The 18485-nt window shown below is 47.4% G+C and overlaps 1 protein-coding gene across 1 annotated transcript in view; it reads right to left on the reverse strand.

Annotated features, from left to right (window-relative positions):
• Positions 1-8102, reverse strand: part of SH3RF3 (SH3 domain containing ring finger 3) — a 257818-nt gene extending 249716 nt beyond the window's left edge. Inside the window, exon 1 of the mRNA XM_040584167.1 lies at positions 7659-8102. Within this exon, the coding sequence (XP_040440101.1) occupies positions 7659-8054 (396 nt within the window). The 5' untranslated portion in view covers positions 8055-8102. The remainder of the gene's footprint in view (positions 1-7658) is intronic.
• Between the last annotated feature and the right edge of the window lie 10383 nt (positions 8103-18485).

Here is an 18485-nt window from a genome sequence, read left to right on the forward strand (position 1 = left end):
GATCAGGCACCAGACCTTCCCGGTGATCCCCAGAAGAGGAGCAGAGGAGGGGTGCAGCCCCATCAGCTCCTTTGGACAGATAGTGGGCTGCCCATCGCCTGCGTTCACAGGTGACCCCAACTAACAGCAACCGGTGCACAGCAAGTTCTGTGGAGCTGGTGGAAGCTGTGCTTAAAAGACTGGGCAGAAAGTGCTCTTAATTCCAGATGTTTTACATTTTTCTCTCTACTTTTGAAAACAAAATGTCTTTTTAATACCAAAAGTAATATTCCCTCCTTCTGTCCTTCCCCTGAACTGAGAATCTCATGTATGTGTCGTTAAATTAATGTTTGTTCTTTCCAACTGAATAAAAACATTCAAATTACATGCAAAGACAATTAGATTAAATTATTGGGCACAAGCTGTGTTTTTTAAAAAGCTGTTCAAACAGTTTAAAAGGTTTTTCAGCAATGCTCTAGCAACATAAGCAAAACTTCCCACAAAGAGGAGGTAACGAGTTTAACATTACTGCTGAGGAAGACAGTAACAGAGCCAAGTGAGTAAAACTAGCACATCAGCAACCCCACCACCACCCCAACATGTCAGGAAAAGGCATGGCTCAAGCTGTCAAAGGAATCTGAACTGGCAGAAGAAAGAGGATCTGGGGCTGGTAAATGGGGAGAACCTGTTCCCAGGTCCATCTGCATGATGCACTAGGAAGAAATTTTTCTCACTTTTTTTACTCTCCTTTTTTGTTTTTTGTTTTTTGGGGTTTGGGGTTTTTTTGTGTGTGTGTGTTGGTTTGTTTTTGGTTTTTTTACTCTCTTTTGCATAACGGTCAAGCCAGCAACCTTCCAGCCAAAGTACCAGTCTGCTCCATGCAAGAGGCTTCTGTAATCAGGAGCAGTTTGGTTTGGTGCAAGACTAGGGATAAATAGGTAGCTTTCAGCTGGCACTGCGTTTCCCTGTTGCTCCCTCCCCAGCTGCAGAAGCAAAGCTGCTGTGGGAGCTGGGGCAAGGCCAAGGTCATGCAGCTTTCTCAAATCCCATAGTTTATCTTTGTCCAGGCTCTCATGTCCTGTTAGAACTAAGCCTGGGTTCTTCCCATGACAGCTTACCCCAGATTGGGAAAACCTGTTGCAAAATACCAGATTTTAACAAGACTGCATTGAAAACACTTGCAAAAATTTGGCTTGATATGTGATAAGTGAGTGCTGGAAAGCTGAAACAGCATGCATCCCCAGCAGTTTTGGTCTGCAGAAGCCACCAATTCCCTGAAACCTGAATGAATCCAGTGAGTAGAGGTCAGCAAATACAATGTTGCAATGCTTAAAGACATTAATCAGATGGAAATATTAGTTACAACTGGCCTTCTGAAGCATAAGAAAAGGCTTCTAAGGAAGAGTGGACTTCAAAAGAAACTGGCATCCCATAGTTACAGATATTAGAGGTGGGTTACTGACATTCAAGAGGGAGTTATGTTATTTATCTGAAATCTAAGCAGTGCTTCTTAACAGAGACAGCATGAAATGTTGAACAGAATAGTGAAATTAGAGGGGATATTCGAAACACAGCAGTGCAAAGCTCAAGAAGTACCCAGACAGCCTTTTCAAGTTAAAACCATAATGGGATTATTAACCTAAAATTATGGGACAGTAAACAAAAACAACTCTAAAGACCTTCCCAGAGCATAACATCCTCCACAGCATAAATAAAATATTGTTGTAGCATTTTAGGTGGCAGTTTATTGACTGCATGGACAGCTTTGTCTAGCAAGAGCATGCATAGCCTCCCCTTGACCTGTAAGTACAGGCACTGGGCATTAACAGCCAGCACCTTCAGCCGGTCTGACCTGTTGGGCACTTGGCCAGCACCACAAGTCTGCCTGAACATGAACTGATAAGATTAGAAACAAGGAATACAGTGTACTGTTACAGCCCATACACAGCGCTCGCTGCTGCATCCCTGCACCGACGTCCCCCACAAAGTGCAGCATCTCTGCCAAGCTCCATGCAGCAGCAGCAAATAACTGTTGTAGCTCCAGAGTATACAGTTGGTGCTTTTTAATCTTCCCAAATCCCAGCCTCTCTAGTAATAACTCTGTGTTTGTAAGGCAGCTTCCCTCTGAAGATCGCAAAGCACATGAGACTGGGTGAGCGCAGCTGGGGCTGGTTTTCAGCTGGGAAATGTGAAGCTCAGAAAGTTCAGGCAGCTCACAAGAGGTCAATGGATCTGCACAGAACCACACTCGCTCTTCCTTCTCAGCCTTAACACCACAGCAGTGCTGTCACCCCAAACAGCAGAGATTTAGGGGAGGTGGGAAAAAAACTTGCCAGAATTAAAATGTGCACAAGATGTTAGGGCTGAGTCAAGCAAGTCTATCCATCTCTCCTTGAGTAACCAGCTACCAAACGCTGAACACTGTCATACACTAAGCGTTACCGGCGTTCCTCATGAATCATTCAGAGGGATGACGTGCAGGGATTAAACTTAGCATTCACATCTGACAGCAAGAGCAGTCCCACAGAGGCAAGCTACACTGACAGACTAATAGGGAGGGTCTGGGGCTAGTGGTGCAAAGTCTTCTCCATGGCCCCACACCTCTCTAGAGCTGACTGAACCACTGCTGGCCATTTCTATCCAGAAGGAAAAGTCCACTGTCAACAGTGGCATCCTTTGGTGACAGCAGGCCCATCATGCATTTTTCTAGCTTGCAAGTAAAAGTTAACAGCATCATCCAAAGACAGGTAAAAATACGCCATTTCTGGAAAACATCATGGACAGGTAGATGACACCTGCGAATGGCAGGCTTTCTGAAAAGCGTAAGCTCAGTGAATGACGAATTTTTCTGAATTCTGACTAATTTCAGCCCCTCAGCAAGCCCCTCTCCTATGTTCACTCACTTCCATGAGGACAGGTTTCATTACTGGGATTTTAAATACTCCTGGCTATATTTTTCACAACACTCTTGTATGATTGTTAATCTCCTGCATTGAAACATATTTTTTAGCCATCTGCCAGACAAAAAAGAAAAATCCTCAAGATCAGAGACTTTGACATGTGGAACATCAGTCCTATTCGGATGGCTTTACACCAAACTTCAGGCACTGGCCAGCCAAACCAAAGTATCAGAAGCAAGTAAGTCAGAGGGAAAGAACAAAAGTAAGGTAAGTCCATGGGCCTATGCACACTGTGCACTGGTGACAGGAATGGCACTCCTGTCTGTGCAAATCTGACCATTAGAAACCCAAGTTGAAGAGTCTCCTCTGCCCAAGACCAAGTGTGTCCCCTACACAATCCACTGCTGCTTGTAACAGATAAAAATGCATATAAACACCAGAATCCATCTGCTTCCTCCCGTGAAACCCAAGGTGGGATCTTCACCTGACAGACAAAGTATCCGAGAAGGAAATGCGGGGGCAGAAAATTACTGCAAGGCCTACTCCACATTCAATCCACTGTAAGCAGTGGCAGGTGAGGCAGGATTCTCATTAAAAAAAAATAAATATATGCCTCAATGTCTCTTTCTGGAGAATTTCTACAAAGAAGGCGACCGAAAAGCCTAGGCAGCAAATTAGTGCTGCTCCCTCTGTTTGCAAAACTCCTGTGAAGCCAATGGTAATAATCTTTTTTCTGGGCTGGCAAATGGCAGCCTTCCACCTGAAACAGTGAAATAGCTCTGCAAAGCTGATACATGGGAGAAGCATCCAGTGCAACACAGAGGAGCAAAGCCCATCTGTCACTTCACTCAAGCATGCTGACACATCATTTTCCTTATGCGCACATCTTACTCTCTACTGTTACCTATACCCCCATCTGGTAACCCACCACATGCCCATCCGTCACTTCAGCCATGTTCCCTCTTCTGGGGAAAACATGAGACCTTTTGTTTTTCTAGGTTGTTTTATTTTTCATGCTAATGTTGTTCTCAGTTTGTGTTGCAAGCAAGCAATAAGCCCCACACCTGGAGGGGGATATGCCTGGTTCGAGAGGAAATTGGTAAAGACTTGTATGCATTTAGCTGGCCATTAGATCTCAAGAACTCCTGAAAAAAATTTGAAGTGATAAACTGCAATAATTGTTAAAAAGAAACCCCAAACCCCACACTCGGTAAAGAAGGCAAATTTACCATAATGCCTCAACAATCTAAGGGAGCCATTTACTTTGACAGAACCTGAATTCCCCAAGCGGTTTGACAGTGGTAATGGAAACAGAAGAGCCAATAAATTATAACCTTGTGTGTAATGCGCCTACCATTATAAACCACTCTTAGCCTCCTGCTTTATCCCCTGGGGGGCTACTCTAACAGTTGCTGGATTTCTTTTCCCTCGTTCTTCCAGCGCGCTCTTTCAGCAGTCAGACCCCTTCCTTTATAATGTCTAATACCATACCCTGCATTCACATAGCATCTTTAACATAAACATCCCCAAATACGCTATACTATTTAGAAACAGACCATTGCTTTTTTACAGCCTGAAATAGAGGCATTGGGCACCTAACTGGCTTACTAAAGGTCACATACCACTATGTATCAATAGAATCTCAGATATTTTTCAAGCACGTGTTAGTAGGTAACCACCACTTCCAGTTCTCTCATACTGAAAATGTATATCACATATCTTAAAACATTTACAGTATTTCAGAAGTGTTTCTGAAGAATGGCCTTGTACCCCTTTAGGAGCAGTGCCAGTGCCAGTTCATCCCCAGATCCTCTCACGCTGGGTTTCAGCACTCTGGATAGACCAAGTCTGCGACAGATTATGGGAAAAGAAGGACCGAAGACCAGATAAAGAAATACACCACCCCCACCCCCCACAAGTTTTGCCAAAGTGATAAACAATATTCATTGATTTTAGAAAATACTGTCTATGCAACCTGAAGTATGAGGTGTAGAAGCAAAACACAGACATAGTAGCAACACAGAAGCTGGCCCTGCAGTGTCTTCTAAGGTTAATTAAAATTCTCATAGAAACAGATCCCTGGTGTGATTCTAACATATCAGTCCGAGGATCTGGGCAAGTCTGAAGTCTGATAAAAGTGACCTTGGCTCTCTGCCACTGCATTTCACAATTAGCAGTTTCCTTCCCAACTAAAAAGCCCATAATGGTATGTCCCATTTTATATACCACATTACATAAAACGAAAGGTATTAATTAGTAAAATAGTGTAATTTGCATTTAAGCCCCAGGCAGCAAATCTACAGCACTTTCTGAAATTATACATATATATATATATATATATATGTATTGTCTCATAAAGAATCACTGAAGCTCTCTCCAAGGGAGCTAAGCTGTCAAAGACCAACAAAAGACTGAAAGGGATGCAATTCTGCTCTTCAGTACCAGCCTCAAAAAGCCTAATTCTAGACTGGTTTGTACCATCTATTGTTTAGTACAGGGAGAGGTTCTGTACTCTTGTCTCCAGGATAGCTCAGCGATCAGCTGTATCAGCAGCTCCAAGGAGGATTATTCTCCCCTGCTGCTTTTTTAAAAAGCAGATTAGTTCAGACTTTCTTTCACTGTAATGAACCTTGTAAGGATCAAGCGCAAGGCATTGATTTCCAGGATAAAATTGTGCCAGGAGTCAAAAGGCCAAGCAAACAGTTTCGCAGACCCACTCTGCCCCAGCAGACCCACTGCCCCAGAATCACCCATTAGCCCTATCAAGGGGGGAAAAATTGCAGTTGTTAAACATAAAAGCTGAAATGTGATTCTCAGGTCATGTGTAACTTTGTTTTCTATCAAATTCAGTTGGGTAAAAACCCACACAGAAGCAGACGATAGAACTGAAGATGCTCACCGAAGTGCTATACAATCAAAGCCAGAAAATGGGATGTGGTTTTGTTTACTATATGGTATCTGCAATAACGGATAGGGAAGTGACTTATAAAAAGCCTGCCAATTTATTGTAAAATAATCAAAATTCAACTTCTCTCAAATCTGCATTAACGTATAAAATTACTCTCAAGTAACTTTCCTCCTCAAGCATTTCCTTACATGCACACACACCACCCCACACACCACCCCCTGTAACGTCCCAGCCTGACTAGGATTTAAATATATGAAAACCAGAGATTGCCTTCATGCTGGACAGTCACAAAAGCCTGGTCAGGGTGCAAGACCCTGCCTCTGCAACACAAACCCAGCAGGTGCAACAAGCCTTCCATGCAGACCCTACCTCCAGTAAGGTAAGACTCTTTGGGACACGAAACCAGACCATGAGGATACTGTATTTTAATCTATCTGATGAATGCAAACTTCCCTTTTCAGAATGCTAAAAATCAAGATGACAGGAGTTGTCTGCTATGACACAGCTGTAACACTAAGTTTAGTTGAAAAACAAACAAGCAAAAAAGCAGAGGACAGAATCCCATTGCCTTTTTTCCTTCTCTAAATTTGACAAATCGTTATTAAACACCTGAAAAGCATTGAGGACTACAGCTCAGTAATAAAGGATCTACCCTTTCAGAAATATCGCCAAGCACATTTCACTTCAGACTCCAAAACTGAATTTTATGGAACAATGTATGGCATTTGCCATCATTTCCTGTAGGCAAAACTTCAAAACGCCGGTACAGGTCTATTCATTTTTCTCAGGAAAAAAAAAAAAAGGAAATTAATTAATTGAAACATTTACTATAGCAATACAACCTCACAAGGAATGTCTGCATCGACCTTTCCAAATCAAAAGCTTGTACACTAAACTACAGGCTCAAGCAGATTCCATGAGAGATCAAAGACAATTAAATATATCCACTATACATATATATGTATATATGTGACATTAGTCATAAGATGAAGTGCACAGTCTTCAGAGCATCTCCACTCCAAAGCCTCCTAAAGAGGTCCCATAGTAAATTTTATCATATCAGATTATACAATGATGTAGAGGAATTGATCTTGTCCCCTTTGAGTCAATGAAACGCTCGCCATAGATTGTAAAGGGAGCAAGACCGGGCACTCGATTACCGTTTTGAAATAAACAAATGCATACGCTGCCGTCAGTGCTCTCCTTCAATAAATCACACACCTTATAGACAAAAATGAAATTACATTCCCTTGGGGAGGGAAACTTCAGTCCCCAGCCCCACTCGGTTCCGGCTGTCCTGCAGCCAGGCGGACCCTTCACGGCGCCCGGCAGCAGAGGGGGGCTCGGGGGGCAGATGCCGGCGCGGGGTGCCGGCCCGGCCAGCTGTTTCTAGCGACTTATCCCCGCAGGCAGCACGGGAGCAGGAGCCAGCTCCTGCTGCACCTGACGGACACCCGGCAGCGGCCGGCAGCCGAAGAAACGCGCTTTGGAGGCACTTCGTCGTTCTTAACTCCGGGACCCGCGTCCAGCCCCGCTACACCGCGGGCCGCCCCGGGGCCCGTCGGGGCGGCGGCTGCCGGACAGCTCGTACGAGCCCCCGCCGGGGGGTCCCGCGCCGCCCCGGCCCCTCCCGCCGCCCGGAGTACTTCGAGGACACCCCCTTGCCTCCCTCCCACCGCTGCACCGCGGGGCGGGCACCGCAACCGCGGGCCGGGGGCGCGGGGAGAGGCCCCCGCCGCGCTGCCCCGCCGGCAGACAGCCCCCGCCGCCCCGCGGGACGTCCCGCCGCCGCGCCCGCCCGGCGCCCCGCGGGGACGCGCACACGCCCGGCCGCGCTCCCCCGGCCCGCCCGCCCCCGGCCCGGCACCCACCTTTCCCAGCAGGGCGCTGCGGCTGGCGGCCGCCAGCTCCCGCAGGCTGGCAGCGGCCGAGGCGGCGGCGGCGGCGACGGCGCTGGGGGCGGCGGCGGGCTGGGGGTACGCGGGGGCCGCGGCGCTGGGGCTGCCGCTGGCGCCCCCGGCGGCGCGGGGCCGCTGTCGGATGCCGTCCAGGAGGCGGACGAGGAGGATGTTGGCGGGCAGCTCGTCCACGCCGCAGCCCACCAGGATGCGGCACTCGGGGCAGCGCAGCTCGTGGCGGGAGCTGACGATGCTCTCCAGGCAGCGGCGGCAGAAGGTGTGCTGGCACGGCAGCACCTTGGCCGTGGTGTCCAGCCGCTCCAGGCACACGGAGCACTCCAGCAGGTCCAGCAGCGACGACTCGTCCATCGCCGCCGCCGCTGCCGGCTCCCGCTCCGCCGCCGCTCCGCCGCCGCTCCGCCGCCCCCTCGCCTCCGCCTCCGCCCCCGCCCCGCCGCCGCCGCCTCCGCCTCCCCTCCGCGGGGCAGCGCAGGGCCCCGACGCCCCTAGGGCCGCCGCGGCCGCCGCCGGCGGGGGGGGGGCCGGCGGTGGCGCGGTGGGGGCCATCGGGGCGGCGGGGGTGCACGGGGAGGCGGCGGCGGGGCTGCCCCCGGCGGCGGACCCCGGCGACCTCGGGGGCTGCCTGGGCGGCGCTGCCCACGGCCGCGCGGCGCAGCGGCGATGCCAGCGGAGCGGAGCGGAGCGGAGCGGGGCACCTGCCTGCCCGCGCCTCCTCCCGCCGCCCGGCGCGGCTCGGCTCGGCGCGGCTCAGCAGCAGCGGCGGGGCCCGGCGCGGCCCACCGAGCCGCCCGCCGCGCCTCCGCGCGGGGCGGGGAGCGACGGGCAGCCCCGGGGGGGCGCCCGCGGCACGGCGGCCGCCCCGCGGGCGGTCCCCGCCCGCCCCGCCGCCTCGCCGCCGCTCCATGGCTCCCTGTAACCCGACCCAGCAGGGCTCGCCGCCCGCCTTCCTCCGCCGCGGCTCCCTCCGCCGCCGCCTCCTCCTCCTCCTCCTTCTCCTCCTCCTCCAGGCGGAGGCTGCCGGACGGGCAGTGCGGCCTCACGCTGCCGGGGGCAGGCGGAGGAGACCCCCCTCGGGGAAGCTGAGGACACCCGGGCAGGGAGGGGGGGAACCCCTGCAGCCCGGGCCGGGCGCCCCGAGAGCCGCGGGGGTCGCGGTGCCGGCCGGTCGGGAGGGGGTCCGTGGGCACTGCCTCCCCCTCGGGGGAGCAGCGCCTGCCCCGTGGGCCGGCGCCGGGGCCGGGGTCCGCGCCGCCGTCCGGCCCCGCCATCCCTGGCGGCGCGGCGCCCCCTGGCGGGCGCGGCGGGACGCAGCGGGCAGCCCCGGTGCTTTGCGCCCCCGCAGCCCGCGAGCTTCAGCGCGTCCCCATATAATCGTGTTTTGATCGTTATCGTGTCGTGCCCAAGCCCTGTGGGGGCTGCAAAGGTGACAGTAAGAGGGAGCGTCGCGCCCCGTGTCTCCGCCGGGTGTCCTGTGCCCCTGCCCCGTCCGGTCTCCCCCCAGTGCCCGCGTCCCGGATGCAGCAGCGGGACGGTGCCGGGACTCCGTGTGAACGGGTGCTCAGGCGCTGCTGGGAGAAGCGAGATCCTGGCAATCTGCAGTTACACATCCGTGGTGTATACTCACCACAGGGGGTTTTAAAAAATCAGGTGCGGCCACTTGCACGTATGCCATATGAACAGGGCTGCCCCTCAGAGAAGCCACAGGAGAAGCCCCATTCTTCAGATTACTGTATCTTTTGAAAAATCCCTTTTTGACTAATGTTCAACCGCTAGTACCATTAAAGGGCCTACTTAAGGCGGAAACTACAACTGAAATATGTCGTAATCTTGCCAAAGGGAATTTTCACCTCTGGCCAAACCCCCAGCCCAAGCTTTCCCCTCTACCTGTGCTTGTGCTGTAACAGGGAGCTTCTGGATTCCGGGACTGCAATCCAAGCGCTTGCAGAAGCCCTTCTATTGCTCTCTCAAGTGACACTTTTAAAATTGACTTTTTGTGAGAGCTGTGTCAGGAAGGCTGCAGAAAAATCTTTCTGTCAGCTTTATGACTCTACGGTTAACTTCTGATGTATACAGCGAGATGACCCTGTTGTGATAAGGGTAATCGAAACACTGTATAGTAAAATTTACTAAATTGTGGTCTGCAGAAAGCCATGAATCTCTTGCTGCTCTTGTCTTACTCTAGAGGAGAAGGTGTAAGTGTAAAGCTAAAAAGCGCCTGATGCAGCGCTCAGATCATTATTTGTTGCTGAGTAATGTCCAGTAATCTAACCTATGTCCTTGCAGAAAGAAATACCAAACTCAACAGTTTCAAACTATAAATAATACTGATGCCTGGAGAAATGTGAAATACAGTATCAAGGACTTGGGCTTTCTCTGGAGTAAAACTGTTAATTTAAGAAAAAAGAGTAATGGAGAACCTTTAAGGATGAAAGCCATTGCTTCAGCAAGGAGGGGGAAGTGCTGGAAAATCTGTAACGAAATGCATAATCGTTTCAGCACCTCCAACTGCTTCCTCCAGAGATGAAAACTTAAATATTGCTGTCAAAACATAAAAGCCAAAAGCGCTTTGTTACACACCAGTGTACCTCCAGGGACTCTTTTCATACATCTTCCTTCTGGTTGCTCCAGGGCTTGCAGCCAAACCAACCTGTCACCAGGTCTCCCAGAGCTGCCCAATCCTCAATCCAGGAAAAACACTCTGGAGAATCAACAGCCAAAGATGATGAGAGGATTCCTTGATATTGGGACAGCTTTAAAAAGGTGCAATGTGCAAATATTTTCTTTTTCAATAGAAGAAATTGCTGACGTGCTTAAAATGAGAGACTGCTGTAACCCACCTGTAAAGCACCCTCTTGGACACAAGCTGGTTGCCATCATGGAGAAGCAGAAGCAAAGCTACATCAGAACCCTGCAAAGGGGAGGAGGCAAGGGATCTCTCAAACCACCCTGGAGGAGCGTGTTCAAGGGAGGGAGTTGCTGAGGGACGTTGAGGAGGATGGAGGAAATGGACAACCAGGCAAAGATGGGGGAAAGGGGACACAAGAAGAAAAAGAGATGAGGAAAAAGGAAGGGAAGCAAGGATGAAAAGAGGTAAAGATTAACACAAAGTTGCACAAGGGACTAGAGACAAGTAAAAGCACACTTCTATGAAAAGGAGGGAGAGACTTGCGAGTTGGGCTTCAACTAGAAAAACCACCTCCTGAGTGTTTGAAAAGTCTTTGATGAAAAAAGAAGCATTTTCACAGTTAAAAGTTTAACATGTGTTTTTGTGCTTCCCTGTGCCTGAGCCTAAATGAGAGTTAGGCCAGGCCTGAAGGAAATAAAAGGAAAAGAAAAAAAAAGTCATCACACATACTTTCTCTTCTTGCCAAAGAGACCATGGGAAATACTACATTAAATATTAAGAAATTAAATACTCAGATTATTAAGTTTGGAAACAGAAAAAAGATGAAACGTTCAGAAGCCCGAGATAAAAACATAGAAAGGAATGGAAAGAGACACAGAAGTAGTAACAGTTTTTTATTTACTTTAAAGAAAAGTAGATTTTATTAATTTCCCTGTCTCAGCTGCCAAAACATCTAACTTCAGATTATACGTGTGAAGTGATTATTTGTGAACTAATTAGGTAATGTGATTAACATGGTTCTTAAGCAGAGGTGCTGTTGTACACACCAGGATAGAGCTGCACGTTTTGCCGCACGTCTCTTGGTGAATGTGAGGAGATAGCTGATAAGCAACTGCTGTTTCAGGCTGTGGAAGTGTCTTCACTCCCATGTGGATGAAACAAGCCCTTCTTGATGCATTAACTTTGAAGAGTACCTGGAGACAAGAAGCGACTCAAAGAAGCAAAATACTATTGCAGGAGAGTAAAGTGACATTGAAGCACTCCAAGGCTTCATTTGTAGTTGTCCTTAAATTATAATAACTCACTAGGTGTTGCTTAGCGTCTCAGTTAAAAATAAAAAAAAGCCTGTTCTGCTTTCCTGCTTCTTTTCCCTGCATGATCTTTCTTGCTGTTCAGTTCAGAACAGGAGAAACGGACAGTTCTTGCTGTCTGTAGCTGTGTCTATGTTGGTTTTCTGGGGACAGCACATGGATTTTACACCTTCAGCTTTACCTTCATACATTTGCATGCTGCTCTTGAAAATAGCTACCTGTTTTGCAGTCTTCTACCACATCAGATTTGATTATACAGAAATTATTCTCAGTCTTTGTTTGTATGCTTGCGCTGCTTATAAGTGTCTAGTGCACAGTAACTATTCAGTTTGCACAGCTAGGGAACATTTGCCTACTAAATAACAATGAGTAGCTCTTATTTGTATGATTCTTCCCAAACCTGGAAAGCATTATAAGAATGGTAGGCATTATTATTTTAGAATGAGTCAATGTAATTAAACTTGCAGTGGAATGCACAGCAGTCCATTTTTACTATCGCATTTTTGCTATATGTTTAAATGATCATTCAGTTATGCTTACATTGCTTGCTTTATTTACATTTAGATTAAAAAAAATTAAGGCATTCTTGGACTTCTGAAGTGAGTTATATTAATACTAAGCAGAAGCAAGGAGGGGGACTTGTCAGCTCTGTCTTTTCTCCCTTTTATTGGACCTAAACAGTCTAGTATAACTAGCAAAAAATAACAAACTGATTTCAGACCATGATAATACTTCTCCAAAACAGACAATTTTGATTTGATGATGGCATCTTCTATCTGCTCCTTTGATTTGATGGAGATGAGATTTTTGACCAAGATTTATGTATCTGTCTACATATACATCCCCCTCCATTGCAGAAGCTCAGCAATAGCTCTGCAGAAAAGCTTTTTCTTACACATGGAGAGGGAAACAACTCTGTTGCCTGTCAAGAGACAGCTTGTACAGAATCAATGGCTGAAAATCCTTATGGAAGCTACAGCAGGGTCACCCTCCCCAAAGTACGTTGGCTGTTAAAATGCCTGTCCTGGCAACCTATGTGTGACAGCGTACCCTTGCATCAAGATCTGGAGAGTGTATCTGGGATGCCTCATGTAAGACAGTCATAGTAAATCCATTTCTTTGGAATGTGGATTTTTTTCAGTGCCAACATGGAAGACTGGTTAAGGAGGACATATTACTTAAATTCCTCTTGACAGTATTTTGACACTGTAAAGAAAATCTTTAGTCCCTTTCTGTTTAACTACAACATTGAAATCTGGAAAGAAAAGACATCCATATACCTCTGCTCTCTCCATACACACATGCTGGCTGTGCTGGCCACAGGTCAGAAAGAGGTGTGTTTAAGAGTGCAGTGTAATGGCAGCAGATGTTCAGGCAGGCTCTGCAGCTGCCCTGACATATCTTCCCCAACAGCCCTGCCTCGCTCTTTTGTCCCCTCCCTTGCACCTTCCCTGTATAGTCAGTGTGTTCTCCATGAGACTCATCCAGACAAAAAAAAACCCTGAAAAAAAAAAAAAAGAAAAAGAAAAAGAAAAAAGAAAATACTTTTGATCATAGAAGTGAGAGATAAATGTTTAAAGTCTATACATTAGGAAAATGATTGTATTGTATTGTGATTTTGTTTCAATAAACTTGTGAATTAAAACGGCACTTCCTCTGGGAATATGTGGTGTCCATTGCCAGTCTCAGTATGGCAGCCTATCAAACCACTATGGTTTTTCAACGAGTTTTATCACATTCCTTGTAGTTTGGGATTTTTAATGACATGGATGGAGCCAGGCAGGCATTGTCTGTGTGCAGCTCTCACTACACATTCAGCCCTCCTAGCAAGGCATTGTCCTTCCCATGTGATTATACAGCATTCCTTCTGCGTGGCTTTCAAGATGCATCTTGGGCTTTTATAAAATTTAAACTTCAGCTTCTACTACAACTAATTTTTTTTTTCTTTTGAAAGGGCTGAGAAATCACTTCAAACATTTATGAGCCTACCTTCTTTGCAGTAAATTTGACATAAATGATGCAAGGAATTTTTAATCTTTGCAGGAATTAGCTTGATGGCATCAAAGGCTGAAGAAGATTATTCTAGTACTGAGGAACTTTTTCAGGTCACGACTATAGTGAACTGTAGTTCCTTGTCCTCTCTAGTAGTCTGTTACAGTGCTGTAAGATAATGAAATATACATTCCATTTTTTTCTCTTCTTCATAGATCATAAATTTGATTAAATTTTCTTCACTTGGCCACACAGACTTTTTCTTAAAAGTTGAAGGAAAGATACTTCTGTTAGTGGTGAATTCATTTACCTTATTTATCAAAATATTTTTGTCAGTTTGTTGATTTCTTCCCACTAATTCACACATAAAATTAACAGCATCTTTGAGGGTATCTGACAAAGTCTCTGTACTGGGTTTGCATCGCATTTTGGTAGCAGGGGGACTACAGGGGTAAGAAGCTGCTGTGAGAAGCTGCCAGAAGCTTCCCCGGTGTCTGAGGGAGCCGATGCCAGCCGGCCCCAAGATGGACCTGACACCGGCCAAGGCCCAGCCCATCAGCAACGGTGGCAGCGCCTCTGGGATGAGTATTTAAGAAGGATGGGGGTGTGGGGGGTATGGAGGAATCTGCAGAACAATTGCAGAAGAGAGGGGCGAGGAGGTGTGAGCGCAGCACCCTGCAGCCCCCCGGCCAGGCAGGAGGGGCAGGGGGGGCTCCAGGCGCCCAGCAGAGACGCCCCGGCAGCCCCTGGCGAAGCCCCCGCTGGGGCAGGCCGTGCCCCCGGCCCATGGCGGCGAACGGGGGAGCAGATCCCCCCCCGCAGCCCGCGGGGGACCCCAGGCCGGGGCAGGGGGTGCCCGAGGGAGGCCGCGACCCGCGGGCAGCCCGGCCGGAGCAGCTCCCGGCAGGGCCTGTGGCCCCGCGGGGGGGAGCCCGGGCCGGGGCAGGTTCGGGGCCTGTGACCCCGCGGGGGGCCCGGGCTGGAGCCGGCCGGGCCTGAAGGGCGGCACCGCGGGGGGGCCCGGCCGGGGGCGGTGCGTGAAGAGCTGCAGCCCGGGGGAAGGGCTCCCGCGGGGGAAGGTCGCGGAGGAGCCGCTCCCGTGGGAGGGACCCCGGGCTGGAGCAGGGCAGAGTGTGGGGAGCCTCCCCCGAGGGGCAGGGGCGGCAGGGACCGCCTGAGGGACCCCCCCAGCCCCCCCCGGGAAAAGGGAGGGGTCAGGGGGAAGGTGTTTTAAGTTTTGATATTTATTGCTCATTACCCTACTCTGATTTGACTGGTAATAAATTAAACTAATTTCCCCAAGTCAAGGCTGTTTTGCCCATGACAGTAACTGCTGAGTGATCTCCCTGCCCTTATCTGGGCCCACGAGCTTTTTGTTATCTCTCCCCAGCCCAGCTGAGGAGGACAGTGACAGAGCAGCTTTGATGGGCACCTGGCATCCAGCCAGGGTCAACCCACCACTCACTGATACGGTGGCCCAGCTCTCAGTTGTGATTAAAGCAAACCTAGTGGTACCCACGCCTGTGCAAATTTTTCCTTTAACACTCCTGTTGTGGTACTTCACCGAGACTGCAGATACACGACGGCTGCAGGGAGCCTGCGGCGTGGCTGGCACAGCTGCACCATTGCAGTAAGGCCACCCCGCTAGCAGAGGCCCGGGCACGGCATTGTAGTTATTCCTGCAATAACATTCTGCAAAACTGTGAGAAGACAAACTATTTCATCGCTGTCCTACCACTAATGAAATGTCCATCCTGTTGTTTTAGAGAAATCCATCGCAGGGAATAAGAGATTGCTGTGGTTAATCTATAAATTTCTAATTGCAAGGGTTTTTAAGAATTCAAAATTAGCTGTTTAATCTTCTTGTGTTGTAGTTGTTTTTAAAGGCCCAGTTGCCAGTAAACTTACACTTGATAGCTGAATTTCTGAGATCTGTGTGCCCTCATAGAGGCTGGACTGTGTTCAGCTGGGGATGGTTAATATTTCCAGTTTTTGTCAGGGTTACTCAATTACTCAACTTACAGCAGCCAGCCAAGAAAACTGATTTCCCTGGAGCCCTGTTTTTTTCCCCAGAGGCCCAGCTTGCTGATATCTGCCCAGTACTGCATAGGCACAGGGGTTGTGCCTGTGTCCCTGGGGCAGCAGTGGTGTCCAGGGGACTGGTTCTCACCTCTCCAAGGGAAAACTCCAGGTCTTTCCCCACCCCACCCCACCCCACCCCCCAGCAGGACCTGAACCATTGTGTTTTCAGTATTTTCCTCAAACTTTAACTGGCACACCCAGCCAGCAGAAACTGCTGCTAGGCCATTGGTTAATCAATGCACGGTCAAATCAACAAGCCATCTGCAGCTAAAAGATGAAAGAATACTGTGCACTGTAAAATTCTTCACTTCTGTATCACACTTTTGATTTAGTAAATGTCTTTTCTTAAAAAAAGGAGAATTAACTTTTCTTTTCTTGCATGCGGTTCAGGAACAACTGACTTATTTGTAAGTTTGGAAGAATGAAGATTAATTACCATATGTAAGAGAGAACACATGTTCTTTCAATCAGCATTGACTTCTTTAAATTGAAGAGGGAAAACAGCAACCAACAATGCTGCCAAAATAAATGTTTAATGGAGCACAAGGTTGTAATTTTCTCTATAACGAGGCGTACCATCTTTAGGAACAAAATGGGTACCATCTCTGCAGACAGGCGTGTACTTAGAAACATAAAGATGCAATAGGCAGAGAAGTCTTCACAGTTTCAGGCTACAAACAATACAGGCAGGGAATAACTCAATAGACTTTATTAATATTCAAACAAGCAGCTGTCAACACTTCATCCCAGAACAAGCTGAAGCTCCTTACATAGCTTTTACTACTGTAATAGTTAGGTTCATTGGTAGTAGACTGGAAAACATGCAATACTAATGAACCCTCCCTGCTGCTCCTGGCCTACAGTTTAATCCTTCCTAAAGTGAAAAACATTTACTACATATGCAATACCACGCTCCCAAGAGGCTTCAGGTTCAAAAGAGACATTTCAATTTTGTTTCTTAGCAACATACATCCAATAAAAGTGAAACACTATACAAACTGTAATATGTTTGTGTTGTTTTAATCTATAACACAGTACTTTGCCAGTGCTAAGGAAGTACATTGCTACAAGATCTTTACAAGGTCTCTTATAATTGGACATATGCATTTTATGTTTTCCCTGCTAGATTACCTGCTGCAGAATATATTTCTGAAGACACTATAATGTGTTCATGAATAATAAATGAAGAGGTAAGTTCTACTGTCATAAGGGCATGCTCACCAGCATTATAGTGTGGTTTGTTACATAGGAAGAGATCTTTCGAAGCTTCATTTGTAGGCAGCATTTGAGCATCCTTCAAGGACTTGATTTCTAGAATCAAGCCTTCAATGCCGGGCTAAAATTATTTGTACAGCACTTATTTCTTGGAAGGACAGCAGGCATGGCTTAGTATTTTCTTCTTCTGCCTCCAATGGCTGATTTGATGTGACCAAAACCAGTTTTGCGGTTTATCAACTTTAATGTCACGTTGAGGAAGAGGAGGAGACAGCCAGGTCTCTAGAGAAACACGCTGTACAGAGGAACTTTCAAAATTTCACTCATTGCAGCTATAGCTCTTCCCCTCCATCGTTCAGTTTCGCTGCTTCCCCAGTGCCTGCAAAGAAGAATAGGAAACATGATATTTAGTTTCTTCCTATGGTATTTATCATTCTCCTGTATAAATATATATATATATCTTTAAAACTCAGAAATTACTCATCTCTAGAAAAAACTATAGCACTTGTATTCTGTAAGTGCCTAGTAATAACAGTTCCAGCATGTGAACACTGCATTTTCAATAGGCTTATATTAGAAAGGTGCAAACAACATTCACTTTATAAAGAAGTGCTGGGGTTTTATTTAATGTAGTATGCAAGATAAAAGAAAATAGCATAAATGGTGACCTGTCTTCCATCAGCTTGGAAGTGTATGATTCAAGAAACGGCCCAGGGTTTCCACTTCATGCCACAATTCGCCCTCCCGAAGAACCTTGTGCCCTGGTCCTCTTCATGCTGATCTTTATACATCATATTCCCTACGTTAGGCACTTCTGTGGACTAACTCATATTTTCTAGTAGTGTGAGCTAAAAAAAATCAGTCTGAAACATTCAGAGAAAATTGGTTTAAAGGGAGGCCCATAAGTATCTAGCACCATAGATATAACTTATGAATTACTTAACATTGAAGGTAGCTAAGGAAAACAATACCACGCAGAAACACCAGGTGGAACTAGGAGGAGAGGAAAGAAGGAAAGAAAATAATCCACTATAGTTTGCCAAGTTTTCTGAAGAAATAATTTTTCTAAATGCAGCCTTGGTAGAAAATTACTTATTTACTTATATTTCACTAATTATCAGCTTCTCTGGATGCCTACAAAATTTCATAGGTTGATTGGCTCTTTAAAGCAAAGAAGCAAAAAATCTACTCTGAAATAATGAATATGATAACTCAGCCTAATATGATATAACCCAGCTTGACACCTCCCTTTGCATGCAAAATCCGGTGGCAAGACATAAACTGTCCTCACACTGCGATCTAATTACCTGATTATTTTTTTTTTTAGAAAAGCTTAATACTTAGTTGCTCTTGCTGAAGTCAACTGAAAGTTGTGGTTGCTGCCTGCTTTTGTAAATGAAGTTATAAAAGTCAACAAGTTCCATCAAAATAGCAGAGGAAATTAATCACGTGGTGAAAGGGCTCAGTTTCTCTCGTGGAAATAGTTAACTCAGCTGACCTGAATCACCCGAATAACATGAAAGAAGGGGGTTTTCCCTAGTTCAGACCAGTGCA

Source organism: Falco naumanni, chromosome 2, assembly GCF_017639655.2.
Source record: "Falco naumanni isolate bFalNau1 chromosome 2, bFalNau1.pat, whole genome shotgun sequence".
NCBI classification, from domain to species: domain Eukaryota; kingdom Metazoa; phylum Chordata; class Aves; order Falconiformes; family Falconidae; genus Falco; species Falco naumanni.